At 37.4% G+C, this 18587-nt stretch overlaps 1 protein-coding gene across 6 annotated transcripts in view; it reads right to left on the bottom strand.

The window, feature by feature from the left end:
* The window catches only part of ano9b (anoctamin 9b), a 128803-nt gene that overhangs the window by 69214 nt on the left and 41002 nt on the right, over positions 1–18587 (bottom strand). For 5 of the 6 annotated variants that reach the window (XR_011345658.1, XM_069901005.1, XM_069901011.1 and 2 more), the window contains exons 4-6: positions 14414–14547; positions 11498–11574; positions 2800–2864 (exon numbers count right to left, since the gene is read on the bottom strand). Coding sequence is in view for 5 of the 6 variants with exons in the window: in XM_069901005.1 (XP_069757106.1) it covers positions 2800–2864; positions 11498–11574; positions 14414–14547 (276 nt within the window). In the remaining variant the exon portion in view is untranslated. Of the gene's footprint in view, positions 1–2799; positions 2865–11497; positions 11575–14413; positions 14548–16126; positions 16745–18587 lie in introns of those variants that run through there. The other variant, XM_069901039.1, reaches the window with a different exon arrangement.

Here is an 18587-nt window from a genome sequence, read left to right as displayed (position 1 = left end):
ATGTTGGATAGAACATTGGGATCATTTTGCAGGATCCAATCTCAAAATTGTCATTGATGGAAGAAACAATTCAAATTCGAAACATGTATATAGAAATTAACCCTGTCCATTGAAATGAAAGCTCTATGCCAAATATGTAACAAAAATTGCAGTCATATAATAAAATATTATATCACCTAAAATGCTTTCACCAATTTATTGATTATTCAAATTACTGAGGATTGACAACAACATACAAATTTCTAGCTTCTGTGTGACTGGAGATTTGGATCTCTTCTATCATGCTGAATTTATATAACTTTAACATATCAAATATCTCAAGGGCTTCCAGGAAGGTTAGCATAAATAGGGTGAAATTATGTGGTCTTGTAGATCATTGTTTGAGGAAATTATGCTAAAACATAGCATAGTATACATGTTCAATGAAAGAATCTGGAATGTAGTTAAAGAGACTCTGATAGCTCTGGTCTTGTAAACCAGAGGTTGTGAATTTGTTTCTCACTGGGGCCTCACTTCTGCGAGGGGAACAAGACAAAGTGGCGACTCTCTTTCTTCCTTACGGTCGACAAAGTTAAAGAATTTCATGTATGTTGCATTCTAAATGTAGTTTGACGTGACAATAATGGAACCTTTACCTTTAGATAATTAAATGTTCCAGTGCTGAACATAGACCAGAAGGAAGAGAAACTAAAATGACTGACAATGGAGATGATGCATTGAGACATCAGAGTGAAGGCAGTTTATATACATGCAGCACAATGAAAAAATTATAAACAAACTTAAATTCAATGCATTTTGGCACAGAAGCTATTTGAATAAGCCAAGATTAGGAATAATGTGGAACAAAATTTCAGGAATTGGACAGCTTACTTTGATAAAGATAAAAACTGGAAAGAGAAAGAGGCAGTTAAGTAGATAAGCTAAGTCGTTGAGTTAAATAACATCTTGTGCAATTCAAATATTTTGTAGGCAAGGACTAAAGATGAAGATGACTTGTTTGCTTTTGAGAAACTATATTTTGTGACTATCCACTTGCTGCAGAGTATTTGTAAAATGTTCCTGCAAAGAAACAGCCCTGTAAATTGGTTCAGTTGAATTTGACAGTGAACAAGCCAGTTGTATACCCTCATACTGAGGCATGTGCAGGAGTTTAGGGTAGACTGTGGAATATGTTAAGATCTATTATGCACCTGTATTTACACTATGATCCTAGCACTGATCATTAAGGCAGGATACAGAGGAACACATACCTTTCCTTGCACTGTTTGCACTCAACATTATCCTTGGAATCACGGCTGTATGTAAGGATTCAACAGCTTAAAAGTTGTGATTTTATCAGCTTTTAAATATTTCTTTTACTTCCTAATCTTTAATACATATAACTGATTGAAATTATGGGGTTTCAAAGTCTGCACTAGCTATGACCTAGAATAGGTTTCATTAGACAGTTCACTATCATCATGTTTACGAAGAATCTGAGCAAGATTGGCCACTGTTCCTGGATTCCGTGTATGCAAAATGACAGTTTTGGCTTCCAAATCCATCTCTAAATCATAGAATTCCTATTTTATAGCATTTGAGATGAACCTCAGCACTTGCTTAGTTTCAACACCTAAACCCTGGTAGGTCCACCAGCAAGATCAGGAATTCATGTACCTAAGAATAAATGCAGCAGGCTTAAAAGTCTAAGTTTAGTACATTGTTGTCTTCTAGCTGGAACATGTGGCTCTCATAAAGCCCTAATAATATATTTAACAGTACAGTGCACTTTGGAAATTCTTTGTGTTTAACTTAGAGTTTCTGGTCATTTTCGAAACACAAACATGGATCTTCAAGTGTGCACCTAAATCCAGACCATACTGACATTGGTGGAGTTTCCTATCATGACTTATATCAGGGATTGGATGGGCATGAATTGAAACCTGAATGGATTTAATATTGAATTCGACAACTTAGCCATCCAGCTGTGACATTAGCTCAGCTTGTTCGTTGTTTTTTAAATTTTTTTTTTCCCTTTGTGAATGTGAGTCATATACAGCCTGCCTGCTGGGCATTTCCTACAACCTTCTGTCTATGGTCTCACTTATTAACCAGATAGCCTTCTTTACAGCTTATCCCAATGTTTTACCCTATCAGAAACATACACCCTCCCTATTCTCCCTGCTGTTTAACAAGGTTCTTTTGTCTCCTTCCCAGTTATGATGAAGGATGTTCAACCTGAATCATTAGCTCTGTTTCCCTCCCCTCAGATGCAGCCTGACCTGCTAAGTATTTCCAGCATTTTCTGTTTTTATTACAAATTCAATTTAATGTAGCTCATATGAAATTTTATTAAATAGAAGAATTCGGTATAGTTTTCATAATGGGCATGATTAAGTGTGAGCATGACATGATAGAATCATTACACCTGGATCTACTTTTAAAACCCTGGTAAAATTATTTGAACAGATCACTTTCTTTTTTAATTAAGATAAATACAGAGCTCTTTAAACAATACACAATTGAACTAAGAATTTGAATCAAATCCAATTCAATAACATTTCATTGAAATCATTTCATGAAATGGAAAATCAAGATCCTCTTCTTTTAAACTCCTAGTTTAAATGATTGTGAAACATGCCAACGTTAGACCAAAAGCAGGTTAATTAAAGATTAATTTTATTTACTGGTTTTTCTCCTCACTATGAAAGAATTGCCTGATAAATTTGCCTACATGCAAACATGTTTCATTTTAAATGTATGATAATAAGGCATTATTAAGTGCAATAATTTTATAACAGAATGTAGAATTTTATTTACCTCATGAAGTGGGAAGGCGGCCTGAAATGCACCATCTTTTAGTAAGTTTTGCAGAGAATTACTTGCTAAAATGAAATGCAAAAATATACATGATATAACTTTTCCTTTACCAATAACACTGTAATAATAAATCATCATCTTCTACATCACTGCTGACAATTGCAAATTGCTTGTACACATTTTTTTTGAAAGGGTGTCAGTACTTTCAAAGTAGGAAGTAAATAGGCTGAAAGGGTTGAGAGATTATACAAATCAGCATAACTGTGAAACCACCATGGGTTTTAGGACATAGCACAAAGGATGAAAGATCCCAGTTTTAAAGTATGAGAGAAAAAAAGACACCTGGTTTAAAGAATTTGAAATGAATCTGGATTGTTACAAAGTAGGTATAGATTAGAAGAAAAGGGCAAAAGTTAAAAGAAACAATGGAATTTGACAGTAAAAATTTTTTAAAAATAGGAAAGAGGAAAGAGAAGTTTAAGGTTTGTGGCAAGAAAATCATCAACAATTAATGTTTTTACTTTGTGTCTATGCATAGGTAAGAAGGAAGTACGATATTGACTTTATAAAGTAAGCACCCCAAAGGCTTTTGCAATATTTTTCTTAAGTTGTCCTGCACTGGAATTCCACAGCACCTCTTGCCTCAACTTCTCTCATTCTTTCTTCCAAATTATCATTCCATCCCATTTCAATACCTTCAGAGTCCTGGAGACTGTTACTCCACTGAGTTCATGTTCTGTAAACTTTGAAGTTATGCCCTATAAACTTGTTCAGAAAATTAATGTCTATATATAAACTATTCCCAAAGCACCTAAAGAAACAAACATCAATTTATTGAAATATGCTGTCAAGGTTAAGATTAAAATAGCATCAGAATTAGGGACACAAATGAATGGAAGATAAAAACGTGGTTGGAAATCTTAAAACTGCAATTTTTCTCTAAGTGGTATGGTTTATTTCTCTTTGTCGCCATGAAACACTTTATCTTAGCTGCTGGTCAGTAGATTTTGTGGAGATGGGAACTTACGAAAAACATTCCTACCATTTCTGGCCTTTAAACATTGGTAACCCTTTACATCCTATTGATGCTGTGGGGCCTGCTGAATTCTCCAGCACATTGTATTTTCACTTGACCTCAGCATTTGCAGACATTCTTGTTTAACTGACAATGTGGTTAGTATAGTTAGTAAGTTTGCCGATGACACATAAATTGGTAGTAAAGTGGACAGTGAAGAAGGTAATCTAAGATTAAAACAGGATCTAGATGAACTGGGTTTAGGGGACCAATCAATTCATGAGGAGAGAAAGTTCCATATAGGTCAGGGAGAAAAGATTAAAAAGGAGCTGGGTTTAGGATCCTCTGGGTTCATAAGAGGAAGAGTCTGGGATTTTCTCACTGGAGCATGGCGTCACCTTATAGAAGTTTATTAAAATTATGAGGGTTATCCCAGGTTATGGGATAACATTTACATGGAACATTGCCATCGGAGAGCAGCAGCAATTATTAGTGATCCACACTGTCACATTTGTGGCCCGAAATGTGAAGTTAATAAAACATTAAACACAACTTTATCAGGTAAACTTCTTAGTGTCTTTTTATTCTCCGGTTTCCTTTGTTCTCCTGCTTGTGTTCTTATCTCTCTCTCTCATACCACGTGACTTCCGGTATATCTCATACATATTCATTATCATGACATCCCTCCTTTAATCAGAAATAAACTTTACCTTCACTTATCAATATCCCTCGGAAACATACAAACATCGTAACTAATGGTAATACTATAACTCAACTACATAAAATTTACTTCCTACAGCACTCATACATTTATGACATAAGATTAAAATACTGTCCCAAAGTTCTTATCAAAACTATGGCACAAAGTCTTCGTATCGTTTGGGCACTTTCCGGTTTCGTTTCGGCCTGCCTGTGATATTGTTTCGCTTCTCGGTTGTTCACTCTCGGCGTCGAAAATACTGCTCGCCACGGCTTCGGGTGTTTCTGGCGCTCTAGTCACTTCATCAGGAGTGCTGGTAACTGCCTCTGGAACATCATCAGGTCTCTCAGTTTCAGCATCTCGTATTGGCCTTTCAGCCTCTTCGCTCGATGTATCTCTGGACTGGTACCTTTTTACACTTGATACATTTCTCTTATACAGGACTCCAGTCGGAGACTTGACTGTCACCATACTGCCACTTCTGGATACGACAGTATAGGGTTGATGGTAATAAGGTGTGTCTAGCTTACCACCAGTTTCATGCCTCACTAGAACATTATCTCCTGGCATGATGTCTGAGTACTTGGCTCCACGTTTCGAATCTGTGTACAGCTTTGCTGCACTTTTCTTTTCAGCATCGTGGTCCCTCATCTCCTGGTCGTCTCGGATTTCCTTTATTTCTGGCATTTTTGTGCGGATTTTTCTCCCAAAAAATGCTTCTGCAGGACTTTTTCCAGTGGTTGCATGAGGCGTTGCTCGATAGACAGCCACATAAGATAGCAATGCTTCTCGCCAATTTTGTCCTTCTGCGTGTGCAATCCTCAATCGTTTTTCAATGGACTGATTTTGTCTCTCTACTTCTCCATTGGCTTGCGTCCATTTCGGAGTTACTTTATGATGGTGGATACCTGTGGTCCTCATGTATTCCGCAAATGTCTCTGAAATGAATTGTGGACCATTGTCAGAGTATAATGTAACAGGTAATCCATATCTTGCGAATATCTCTGCTAACGCTTGTATTGTTTTTTCAGTGGTTGTGGACTTCAACACCACGTACTCATAGTATCTGCTGTAGTAATCTATCACTACCATAATTGATTCACCCGTCGGTAAAGGTCCAAGAAAATCAACAGCTACGTCGATCCATGGTCCTGTCGGAAGTTGCGTACTCCGGATCGGTTCTGGCGGATTACTCCTACTTGTGATTTGACATCCATGATAAGTTTTAACAAATTTCTCTGCATCTTTATCACAACTTGGCCACCATACCTTGGTCCTGAGGTTTTGCTTGGTACCAACAATGCCTAGGTGTCCTTCATGCGCTAAGGATACGATCTTCGGTCTCAATCTTTGTGGTATCACCAATCTGCAACCTCTTAATACACACTGTCCGATGCAACAAAGTTCGTCTCTAATGGGAATGTAAGCCTTGTGAGTACACTTGTCCCATTGTCCACTCTGTATGCATTCTCTTACTTCCATGAGTTCTGGATCACGTTCGGATTCTCTCTCGACTTCCTTCGTAGTCACAGCTTTCGGTGTCGCCTGAATAGCTACGAAGCGTACAAAGCTCTCTGTTTCTGTTCCCAATTCTGACTTGGATTGTGGACCTCCATCCTTCATCAATCTGGACAGCGGATCTGCAATGTTTGCTTTCCCTGCAATGTGGATTACTTCATATTTGTAGGGTTGTAGTCTGAGTACCCATCTCTCTATTCTGGCACATGGTTTGGATCTAGGTGCATAGATCACCTCTAATGGTTTATGATCTGTGATGAGTTCAAATTCAATGCCGTATAAATATGCATGGAACCTCTCACACGCCCATACAAGTCCAAGTGCTTCTTTCTCTGTCTGAGAGTATCTTCTTTCCACATCTGATAACGATCTGCTGCCATAGGCAATGATTCTTGGACCTCCATCATGCATCTGGACCAACACTGCTCCTAAACCAACCGGGCTGGCATCCGCTATGACTTTGGTTGATGCCGCCGGATCGTAATATCCAAGAGTTTTTGCATCTGTCAGGCTTTGCTTCAGCACTGTGAACGCTTTCTTCTGCTCAGATCCAAAATGAAATGGTACACGTTTCCTGGTTAGTTTCCTTAGTGGTTCTGCCACTGTAGCGAAATTAGGAATGAACTTTGCACAAAAATTGACCAATCCCAGGAAACTCCTCACCTCTGTTGCGTTCTGAGGTGCACGTGCCTCTGCAATAGCTTTCACCTTGGCCTCTGCAGGGTTTAGTCCTTCTCGTGTAAGTCTGTGTCCCATGAAGTCCATTTCTGACACACCGAACTGGCACTTGTTTCCATTCACGGTAAGGCCTGCCTCCTGTAGTCTAGATAGTACACGCCTCAACCGTTTGTCATGCTCTTCCTTCGTTGGTGCATGGACTATGATGTTGTCAGAAATGTTGGCAACTCCAGGAATGCCTTGAATCACTTGATGGATTTCATACTGGTAGATCTCCGAAGCTGCATTAATTCCAAATGATAGCTCTTGTAACGATACAATCCACAGTGAGTCACAAATGTTGTCACATCTCGGGAACCTGGATCCAGCTCTAATTGATGATAGCCCCATTTCAGATCAATTTTTGAGAATATCTTGCTGGTAGTTAGTTCTTGAAGTATTTCCTCCACCGTTGGTATAGGGTGTCATTCTCTAATTATAGCTTCATTGGCCATTCTCATGTCAACACATAGTCTTATGTCACCCTTTGGTTTGGGCACAATTACTACGGGACTGACCCATTGTGTCGAATGTTCCACCGGTTCAATAATGTCTTGTTCGATCAATTCTTTAATTTTGGCTTCGACTTTCCCACGAAGTCCAAACGGAGTTCGGCGCATTGGTTGTGCCTTGGGATTGACCGTTTCATCTACCGCTAGCTTCAATTGTCGACCTTTCAGCTTTCCTACTCCTTGGAAGACTGCGGGGAATTCTTGCTTCATATCCTCGTATGACTGAATTGAATTGACACAAGCTCCAATATGAAGTATTGCCAGGTCTTGCGCTGTGCTTCTACTCAGCAATGGTTCTCCCCTCTCTTCTATGACCATAAACTCTGCTTCGGTGTACTTATCTCCAGCTTCAACAGTTGCAGTAAAACATCCAATGGTCTGCAATGGCTTGGTTGCTGTGTATGGATACAGTTTCTTGGAACACTTTGAGGTACAGATGATCTTTTTCCTTTTCAACTTCTCCCATAAATGTCGATCAATCACATTACTGTCACTGCCTGAGTCTACAATGACCTGCACTGTCACTCCACCAATGATCACTGGGACCTTCTCATGATGTATCTCATTCAACGTAAATTGGTAACAACTCTGTTCCTCTTGGGTATCATCATCGTCACCGTCTATCTGGCGAATGGTATCTTTCTTTCCAGGATACTTTCCTTTCCCCCAGGCTTTGCCTTTGGAAGTTGTACTCTTCCTCTTCTGGTCTGCATTGGACTTGCTTTTGCACTTCTTTGCAAAGTGGTCCTTACCTCCACACTTTCTGCAAACTTTGCCGTTGGCCGGGCAATATGGGTCTTTTCCAAAGTGACCTCGGTTTCCACATCGATAACACTCCACGTCATGTGTCGATGAATATCTTGGCTGATTATGGCGATGTGAGAGCCTCTTAATTTGCTGGCTTGAGTTGTCTTTCAGGGTCATGGTATGAAATTGCCCTTCAACAGCCTCTAATGCAGCAGCAATGGTTAAAGCATCGGTGAGTTCCAACTCACTCCCTCTTTCCAGTAGACGTCTTCTGAGTTTATCTGATCTGCAGTGCTGTACAACTTGATCCAGTAATTGGTTGTCCAAATCAGCTGGCATGTAATTGCATCCAACAGCTAGCTGGCGTAGTCTCGTCACGTACTGAGCAATTGTCTGGCCATCTTCTTGTCTCGTTCTCCGAAACAAATGGCGTTGAAATGTAGCATTCGGTGTCACTACATAGTGTGCATTTAATGCATCTACCGCTTTCCGGTACTCATCCTTTCTTCCAGTATTCAAAAGTGTCTTAAATGTTTCCCGAACTGAGGGTCCTGCAGTGAAAAGAAGTAACGCCCTTCTCTGCGCTTTTTGTTCAACTGTACCGGTATCTAGAAATAGGCCACGACTGTCAGCGTAGGATTCAAATTCTTCCAGCCATGCCTTCCACTTCACACTTACAGTGCTTGCGTCACCCGTTGGGTCAAAATGAGCAATTCCACTATGTGTTAGAAAGTCACTGTCTGCACCAGCCATGAGGAAATATTCCAGCCCCAAAAGTACTGAGTCACAGAGAAAATTCTTATCACTTTGAAGTTGTTTGTAATCCTCTGTAATCTTGTTTAGTCTTTAATTTTCTTCAAGCTTCTTTCATCCTCGTCGCCAATGTCACATTTGTGGCCCGAAATGTGAAGTTAATAAAACATTAAACACAAGTTTATCAGGTAAATTTCTTAGTGTCTTTTTATTCTCCGGTTTCCTTTGTTCTCCTGCTTGTGTTCTTATCTCTCTCTCTCATACCACGTGACTTCCAGTATATCTCATACATATTCATTATCATGACACACACCATCTAGGATATGCTCTGCACTTTATGCTACTATCAGGAAGGAAGTGGAGGTACCACAGGACTCGTACCTCCTGGTTCAGGAATAGTTGCTACCCTCTCATCTCCTAAACTCCTGAACAACAACTTTGCTCATTATTTATTGCTTCTATATTTGCACAGTATATTTCCAAAGGCAAATAGCGCCTTTGGAAGACTACACAAAAGAGTCTGGAAAAACAACCAACTGAAAAACCTCACAAAGATTAGCATATACAGAGCCGTTGTCATACCCACACTCCTGTTCGGCTCCGAATCATGGGTCCTCTACCGGCACCACCTACTGCTCCTAGAACGCTTCCACCAGCGTTGTCTCCGCTCCATCCTCAACATCCATTGGAGCGCTTACATCCCTAACGTCGAAGTACTCGAGATGGCAGAGGTCGACAGCATCGAGTCCACGCTGCTGAAGATCCAGCTGCGCTGGATGGGTCACGTCTCCAGAATGGAGGACCATCGCCTTCCCAAGATCGTGTTATATGACGAGCTCTCCACTGGCCACCGTGACAGAGGTGCACCAAAGAAAAGGTACAAGGACTGCCTAAAGAAATCTCTTGGTGCCTGCCACATTGACCACCGCCAGTGGGCTGATATCGCCTCAAACCGTGCATCTTGGCGACTCACAGTTTGGCGGGCAGCAACCTCCTTTGAAGAAGACCGCAGAGCCCACCTCACTGACAAAAGGCAAAGGAGGAAAAACCCAACACCCAACCCCAACCAACCAATTTTCCCCTGCAACCGCTGCAATCGTGTCTGCCTGTCCCGCATCGGACTTGTCAGCCACAAACGAGTCTGCAGCTGACGTTGACTTTTTACCCCCTCCATAAATCTTCGTCCGCGAAGCCAAGCCAAAGAAAGAAAGATTTGCACAGTTAATTTATTTACAGCTCTTTTTTTTTTTAGCACGATTTACATTACCAGTAACACTGGGCAATGAAGATTTTGCTTCCTGAAAACCTTTGGGTGCATTTTATGGGTTTTTGTTTGCTGATCACAAAAATCACCTGAAAATTTTCCTATCGTATACCGATTTTAGATATAACATATTATTTTATTTCCTGTCATATTTTTAAACATGTTTCAAGCATACAAAGCCATGAAGTGCAACATGTCATTGAAAATTCATTATCTGCTTTCACACTGGGACTTCTTCCCAAACATGGTGAAAGGTTTCACAAGGACATTGAGACCATGGAAAAATGGCATCCGGGCAACTGGAATCCATCAATATTGGCCAACTAATGTTGAACACTGACACAAGAGGCATCAGATGCTGAGTACAAACAAAAATCAATGGTGAAACAATTTTAGGTCAGTTGAACTAACACAATATGTCAGCATCATTATGTGACTAAACATGTTGAATCAATAAAAGTTAATGTTTCTCCAACTTCCCACATGATACAGCAAAATCTGAAATTATCTTTGTGTTCAGCTTGAAGTTGTCTATCATAATTATCTCTTTTTTCAGGAAGCAAAACTTTTAAAAAAATTGTTGTCCAGTGTAATTAGAAATTTTGCTTGGCCTGCAGGAAAAAGAATCTCAGGGTTGTAATGTCATGTCATGTATGTTCTCTGACAATAAATTTGAATGTTAAACTTAGAATCTAAAACTAGAGGGTTTAGATTTAAGGTGAGTAAGGAAAATTTAGAAAGAGACCTGAGGGGCACCTTCTTCACATAGAGGGTGATGGATATATAGAATGAGCTGTTAGAAAAAGTGGTTGAAGCACGGGTAATTATCTCATTCAAAAGACATTTAGACAGGTAGATTTAAAGGGATAGGGACTAAAATGCAGGCAAATAGGACTAACTTGGTCAGCATGGATCAATTGGGCTGAAAGGCCTGTTTCCCTGCTGCAGGACTCAATGATTCTCATTTTACATCTATGCCCTCTAGTCATTTACTCCAAGAAAATGACTATGAACATACACTTTATCCATGATCCTCAGGATTTTATAAACCTCTATAAAGTCATCCCTCAATCAGCCTCCTACACTACGGAAACAGACCTAGCCTATTCCAACCTCTTCCTATAACTCAAGCCCTCTTGTCCAGTGACATCCTGGTGAATCTCTTCTTCATCTTTTCAAGCTGGTTGATGTCCTTTGTATCACTGGACAACCAGAACTGCACACAGTAATCCAACAATGGCCTCACCAAATGTGTTATACAATTTTATCATGTGATCCCAACTTTTTTTTACTCAATACCCCGCCTAATGAAGGCAAGCATGTCAAATTCCTCCTTCACCAATTGCCAATCTGTATTGCCGTAGCTACAGAAAGGGCAAATGTACAAAAATGTACAAAATTAATGTCTTCAATCTTGTGTGATAAGTCAATTTGTCAGAGGCTCTATTTATTATTAAAAATACATTGTTTACCATAAAGATCATCTTCATTTTGACCATCATTCGTCGAATACCTTGTTTTTGATAGAATAAAGTTTATAATTCGAACTCTGTAATGAACATGAAAATCAGTGCATTCAATTTGGGTAATAAGCTTGATTAAAATGCAGTTTTTTATTCAAAGTTGCGATTGCTAGACCTTTATGCATGGAAGTTCAGTATAAATTCACTGATTGCTTTCATGATTTGATTTTGTTACTTTAGTCAGTAATTGTATCAATGATCTCTTGGACTTATCAATATGCGCACCCGCTCCTTTTTCACACACATAACTTATTAGTCTCTTGCAAAACCCGACATGACATTTTATCTAATTTGAATTCTGTAAAATATTCATTGCAGTGCATGAGATTTCTTAGGATGTAAATCAAAATTCGTGTGTGTGTGTGTGTGTGTGTGTGTGTGTGTGTGTGTGTGTGTGTGTGTGTGTGTGTGTGTGTGTGTGTGTGTGTGTGTGTGAGAGAGAGAGAGAGAGAGAGAGAGAAGGCCAATAGTGTTGTTCATTTAATAAACATGAAATAGAAGTGTTTGAGTGAGTAATACAACATCCTATAAAGGTGGGGAGAGGAGACTTTACAATGATGAATATATGTGAAATGGAAACTGTCATGCATGAATATTTAATTTTGACAGCTTGTACACACACACGCGCGTGCACAAAATCAGTGAGCCACCGCACTGAACAGCCACAAGTACCTGGATGTACAAGTGGGTTTTACAAGAAACTAGAAAGTTATGTGAGTGTAAAAGGAATGAAGGCTGCTAGACATGTGGACTCCGAAGGCGAAAAGTCTTGCCATGGATGTTTTGAAGAACTTAGAATGCTTGCATATGATGATATATTGCATATTTCACTAAAAAGGGTATCTTCTACCATGGATACCATGTAGATTCCTTATGTGAATGCAAGGACCCCAGTATTAGTACAGTCATGGAGTACCAAACATGATAAATCAGAAAATGACAGGAGTATTGAAAGGCATTTATTACACACCTGGAGGAGAATATAGAAAGTACATTAAAGGCCAGCTTGTTGATTGAGAAAGTAGCAATAATGAGTCTTGATTCTGCTTCAAAACAAGCTATTTGAGGCAGGTTATTTATTGGAAATAACTAAAGCACTTTACAATGAAGTAGAACAAAGAGGTGCTGTCAACAAGTTATTGGAAAGTTAACAGTTTGTTAATTGATAACAATCTAGAGAATTGATTTGTACTTCAAAAGGGCAGAGGAATGGGGAAATGTTTAATGTCTGCAAGGTGTTAGAGTGAAAATAAAGATCTAAGGGAGGGTAAAAACAAATGCGCAAGATGAGCTTAAAAATAATAAAACAACGTTGAAGAAATTGTTCATGGTATCCAATAAGGTGCCGAGTACAAGGTATAATTGTAATTGCCTGATGGTTGGTGCATTTTATTAAAAAGGCATTTTATTAGCTTACATTAAGTTTGATATTAACATTTTAAGTTAGAAATATGTAAAGCAATGTTTTTATAGTTATGCACAATTAGGGAAAATTGTATAAAATAACAATTGTTGTATAGGATCTGAAATCAGATGCAAGACATATAAACTGCCTAGAAAATAATTTATTGAAATTATTAGGGTCTGAAATGGATACCAGGGATGCTAAATGTAACATGAAGGAAGAATTTATAGCTGAGAGACTGAGTAAATAAATGTTTGGTTAGGTTTATAACATTTTGTCCTTATAAGTAATTAATTAATTCTATGCTTTCCTAGAAGTCAATAGATAATTGAAGTTAGAGCTTTTCAATCTTATACAATTGGTAGTTTGTATGAGTTTTTAACTACTTCAAGGAGTTGCAGAGTAGCAGTACATTTGCGAGTACATATCTTTATGAATTGAATGTAGCATGTGATATAATTTTCAATAAATCAAAATACCAGCCACCAGTAAGAAATGGAAGCTGACTATTTTAAACCAAGGATGTTTTTGGTTGTTCTGTGATTGCTTTATAAAATAGCAACACCAAGAATCTGGGAATACTGCAGAAATCCTCTATCATATTTCAGATGTGGCATAGATTGAATAATGGAGTAGTAAAAAGACTGAAATTGAGTCATGACATATCTGTTTTCAATATTACACATGTTTGGATGGGAAGAGTATTCTTAAATGCTTTGTTGATGATCAAATATATAATTATATTGAGCTATGGGCTTAGACCCCCCACACCCCAAGATCTCCATCAACATTCCTCGGTACTCTAAATTTACTGAGCATGTCTCATCCCTATTTAACCCTGACAGCAAAATACATAGCCTCCATTTACTGAGCATGTCTCATCCCTATTTAACCCTAACAGCAAAATACATAGCCTTGAACCTGCAAGAATTCAGTTCGAACTGGCCATGATCTGCTCAACTTTCCAACTGATCTATATCCTGCTGTAGTCCTGGATATTATTTATTGTTATCCACAGCACCAACTTACAAGTTATCTGCAAAGTAACTTACAATATCTCTTGCATTCACATGCAATTTGTCGATGTGTGGCCCCAATCCCTGCAGTACACCATGTGTCACAGACTTCCAATCATAAAAACATCCATCCACCAATTGCTTCCCTTTCTCTCTTAGAGCAAGAGCACTGGGCAATACTAATGGCGACTCTTTGTCTGCCTTACAACAGACAAAACTTAAAGTATATTATGTATATCATATTTTTAATGTATTGTTATGTGGTAATAAAAGGAACCTTGAATTAGAGGAGAGTTATAATTTTTAGTCTTATTGCATGTTTTTCCAATTGAATCCACCCAATTCCATAAGGTAAAAAAAAATGCTGAACCTAATTTAATTAGAAAAATCAGATATACTTTGCTAATTATCAATTACATGTAAATAAAGGTATAAAATCAATACCTGGTTGATTTTGAAACAGTGGTCATTTTGCAATCATATCTTCTCTGAGAAATGTTTAAGTGATGTATGTATTTATCAAAAATATTTTCACAGGCTTGAATTCCAAAATACAAATTTTGAGCATCTTCTTTTTTCTGTGATAGAAGGAAAATTATTTTTGTTTTCTTAAATTATTTTACATGTTCTTACACGTAAGTATCACTTTTTAGAAAAATACTGTTTATAAATCATTTAGGAATTTTGGTAGACTGGATTTTAAAATGCTAAAAACTATAGATGCTGTAAACCCAAAATAAAAACAGAAAAGCAGAACTCAGCAGATCAGGTTGTCTCTTCTCAGGGTACTTATTTGTACAACTTCAGTCAGCCCTTCTCACCATTCAGGTATCGAAACAGTCCCTCCAGGTGAAGCAGTAATTCATTTGTACTTCTTTCATTTTAGTGCATTGAACTCAGTACTCACAATTTATTGGCCTCTAGATTAAAGAAACTAGAAACCAACTCCTTTTACTATAATCACAGCGTCTGAAGACTTCTGTGTTTCACTCCTTGCAGAAGTTCTTTGTTACTTGCCAGTTTCATTCTTAATCCTTTTCCCTCTCTGACCCCTGTCTTTGGCTCTTGCACAATTCAAATGTAAGCTCAAGAAACAGAAAATTATCTTCCATCTTGGTTCTTTGCAGCCCTTGGAAATCAATTTTGATCAACCAGACTATAGAATATAAGAGTAGGGAGATTGTCATGTTAACTTGCCCTTTGTGAAAACATCTAAAAGAGATTAACATTTACTGCAGCTAATTGACATAATCGCAGAAATAGAATGAATAAAAGGGGGCAGAAGTGCTGTGCGCCGTCTCATTACCCTTCAGGATCATTAAATTTACATATAGGAATTAATCTGAATGAACCAGCAGATCTTGGCTGGTGAGTTTGAAAAGGCCCCTGTAAAATGTTGAGATCTAGGGACACAGCAAGTGGAGGTGATGGTGAAAAATAGCAAACATCTACCTGGATTTTCATTTTCAGCATCCCACAACTGTTTATTAACAGGATTTGTCACATTTCCTTCCGACATAGGAGGAGGCCAACTGATTCACTGTCTAGGCCAGCCCTCAGAGAAATTCCATTCCCTCACTTGATCTTCCTGTTACCTATTCTCTTCCATATGCCTATCAACTCTCACCCTCACCGACCTACACAAGACAATTTAAAGTAACCTATTAGCCAACAGCTAGCACACTCTTGGTTATGTCGGGGAAGCAATAAACCTGGGGAATCCCAAACAATCACAGGGATAGTGTGCAAACTCCAGACAGCATCAGACCTCAGGCTTCCTTCAACACTATTGTGCTGTTTGGTACTGCCACATTCTGAAGTAGTTAATAAACAGATTTTTTGTACAGAGTACTAACACTGCAAAAGTTATCATAGAATGTACACTACTTGCATTTCAATTTTTTTTTTAATTTTTATTTTTCACACTGTGAATCATGTCAACCAAAATATGTAGAAACGTTTCTCATTAAATTTATACAGAGACCTTTTCTCCCTTTTTTCCCCCTTTCCCTCCCTCCCCTCTACCCACCCCACCCCCCAAAACCCATTGGTATTCAACATATACAATACAATAAAATCATAAAACAATATCTTCACACAAAGAAAAATGTGTCGTCTATTTATTACACACTGAATCTAGTCGTTTTGTCTTCTTACCATTTTCATTTTAGGGAATGGAGGTCCGAGGCATTCTCTCTCTGATATGTTCCATGTATGGTTCCAAAATTTGTTCAAACATTGTGACTTTATTTTTTAAATTATATGTTATTTTTTCCAATGGAATACATTTATTCATTTCCATGTACCATTGCTGTATTTTCATGCTCTCTTCCATTTTCCAAGTTGACATTATACATTTTTTTGCAAATGCTAAGACTATCATAATGAATTTTTTTGGTGCTTTATCCAATTTGAGGCCTAATTCTTTACTTCTTATGTTATTTAAAAGAAATATCTGTTTTTTTTGGTATGCTATTTTTTGTAATTTTATTTAGTATCTGATTTAGTTCTTCCCAAAACATATTCACCTTCGCACATGTCCAAGTTGCATGTAATGTTGTTCCCATTTCCTTCTTACAGCGAAAACATCTATCTGATAATGTTGGATCCCATTTATTTAACTTTTTGGGCATGATATATAACCTGTGTAACCAATTATACTGTATCATGCGTAACCTTGTATTCCAAATATTCCATATTTGTACTTCAACTGTTCAAATGTTAATAAATTATTTACCAAAAAACAATTTTCTATTCTTTTGATTCCTTTTCTCTCCTATTCTCTAAAGGAAAGGTTATCTATTGTAAAAGGAATTAACGAATTTTGCGTCAATAATAATTTTGGTATTTGGTAATTTGTCTTTTTCCTTTCTAAGTGGATCTTCTTCCATGTATTAAGTAAATGATGCAATACTGGTGAGTTTTTAAATTGCACCAATTTTTCATCCCACTTATAAAGTATATGTTCCAGTACCTTCTCGCCTATTTTATCCAGTTCTATCTTAGTCCAGTCTGGTTTTTCCCTTGTCTGGTAAAAATATGATAATTGTGTTGCTCTATAATAATTTCTAAAATTTGGTAACTGCAAACTACCTTGATTATACCTCTCTGTTAATTTATCTAATGCTACCCTTGGTTCCTTCCCTTTCCACAAGAATTTCCTTATTGTTCTCTTTAGTTCAATTAAAAATTTTTCTGTTAAGGAAATTGGTAATGTTTAAAATAAGTATTATATCCTTGGGAACACGTTCATTTTAATGCAGCTCACCCTCCCTATCAACGTTAACGGCAGTTCTTTACAATGTTCTAAGTCTTCCTGCAATTTCTTTATTGAGCTTGCCATTTAAATGGTGATTCTTTTTTAAATTCTGTTTAATCCACATTACTCATTGGCATCACTTCACTTTTATTTGCGTTGATCTTGTACCTCGATATTTCTCCATATTCCTTCAATTTCTTATATAATTCTTTTATTGATATCTCTGGTTCTATTAAGTATACTATAATGTCATCTGCAAATAAGCTAATTTTATACTCCTCCTTTATTTTTATCCTTTTTATTTTATTTTCTATTCTTATAAGTTCTGCCAAAGGTTCTATTGCTAAGGCGAACAATGAGGGGGATAGTGGACATCCCTGTCTAGTTGACCTACTTAATTTAAATTGATTTGATACATATCCATTTACTGCTACTTTTGCCAACGGTCCATTATACAATACTTTAATCCAATTTATATATTTTTCTGGTAGACTGAACTTCTGTAATACTTTAAATAAGTAGTTCCACTCTACTCTGTCAAAAGATTTTTCTGCATCTAAAGTAACAGCCACTGTTTGTTCCTTATTTCCTTGAACTGCATGAATTAGATTAATAAATTTACAGACATTGTCCACTGTTCGTCTTTTCTTAATAAATCCAGTTTGATCTTGTTTTACTATTTTTGGTACACAATCGGCCAATCTGTTTGCTAATAATTTTGCTATTATCTTATAATCTGAGTTAAGTAGAGATATTGGTCTATATGATGCTGGTGTTAATGGATCCTTCCCCGTCTTTGGTATTACTGTAATTATTGCTGTCTTACATGAATCTGGCAAGTTTTGTGTTTCCTCTTCCTGGTTCATTACTTCCAGGAGAGGAAGAATTAATAACTCTTTAAATGTTTTATTAAATTCTATTGGAAATCCATCTTCTCCTGGTGTTTTATTGTTCGGCAGCTTTTTTAATATATCTTGTACTTCCTCTATTTCAAATGGTTTTATTAGTTTGTTTTGTTCCTCTTCTTGCAATTTCAGCAGTTCAATTTTAGCTAAAAATTCCTCTATTTTGTCATCTTTTCCCTCCTTCTCAGTTTGGTATAATTGTTCATAAAATTCCTTAAAATTTTCATTAATCTCTGTTGGCTTATATGTAGTTTGTTTGTCCTTTTTCCTTGATGCCAATACTGTTCTTTTAGCTTGTTCTGTTTTAAATTGCCAGGCTAATATTTTATGTGTTTTTTCTCCCAGTTTGTAATACTTTTGCATTGTTTTCATTGTTGTTCACCACCTTATACATTTGTAATGTTTCATATTTTATTTTTTTGTCTGCCAATTCTCTCCTTTTTGTTATATCATC

Source organism: Narcine bancroftii, chromosome 1 (assembly GCF_036971445.1).
Source record: "Narcine bancroftii isolate sNarBan1 chromosome 1, sNarBan1.hap1, whole genome shotgun sequence".
Lineage (NCBI taxonomy): Eukaryota > Metazoa > Chordata > Chondrichthyes > Torpediniformes > Narcinidae > Narcine > Narcine bancroftii.
Note: the sequence above shows the minus strand (reverse complement) of the source record. Positions and strands in the feature narration are given on the sequence as shown.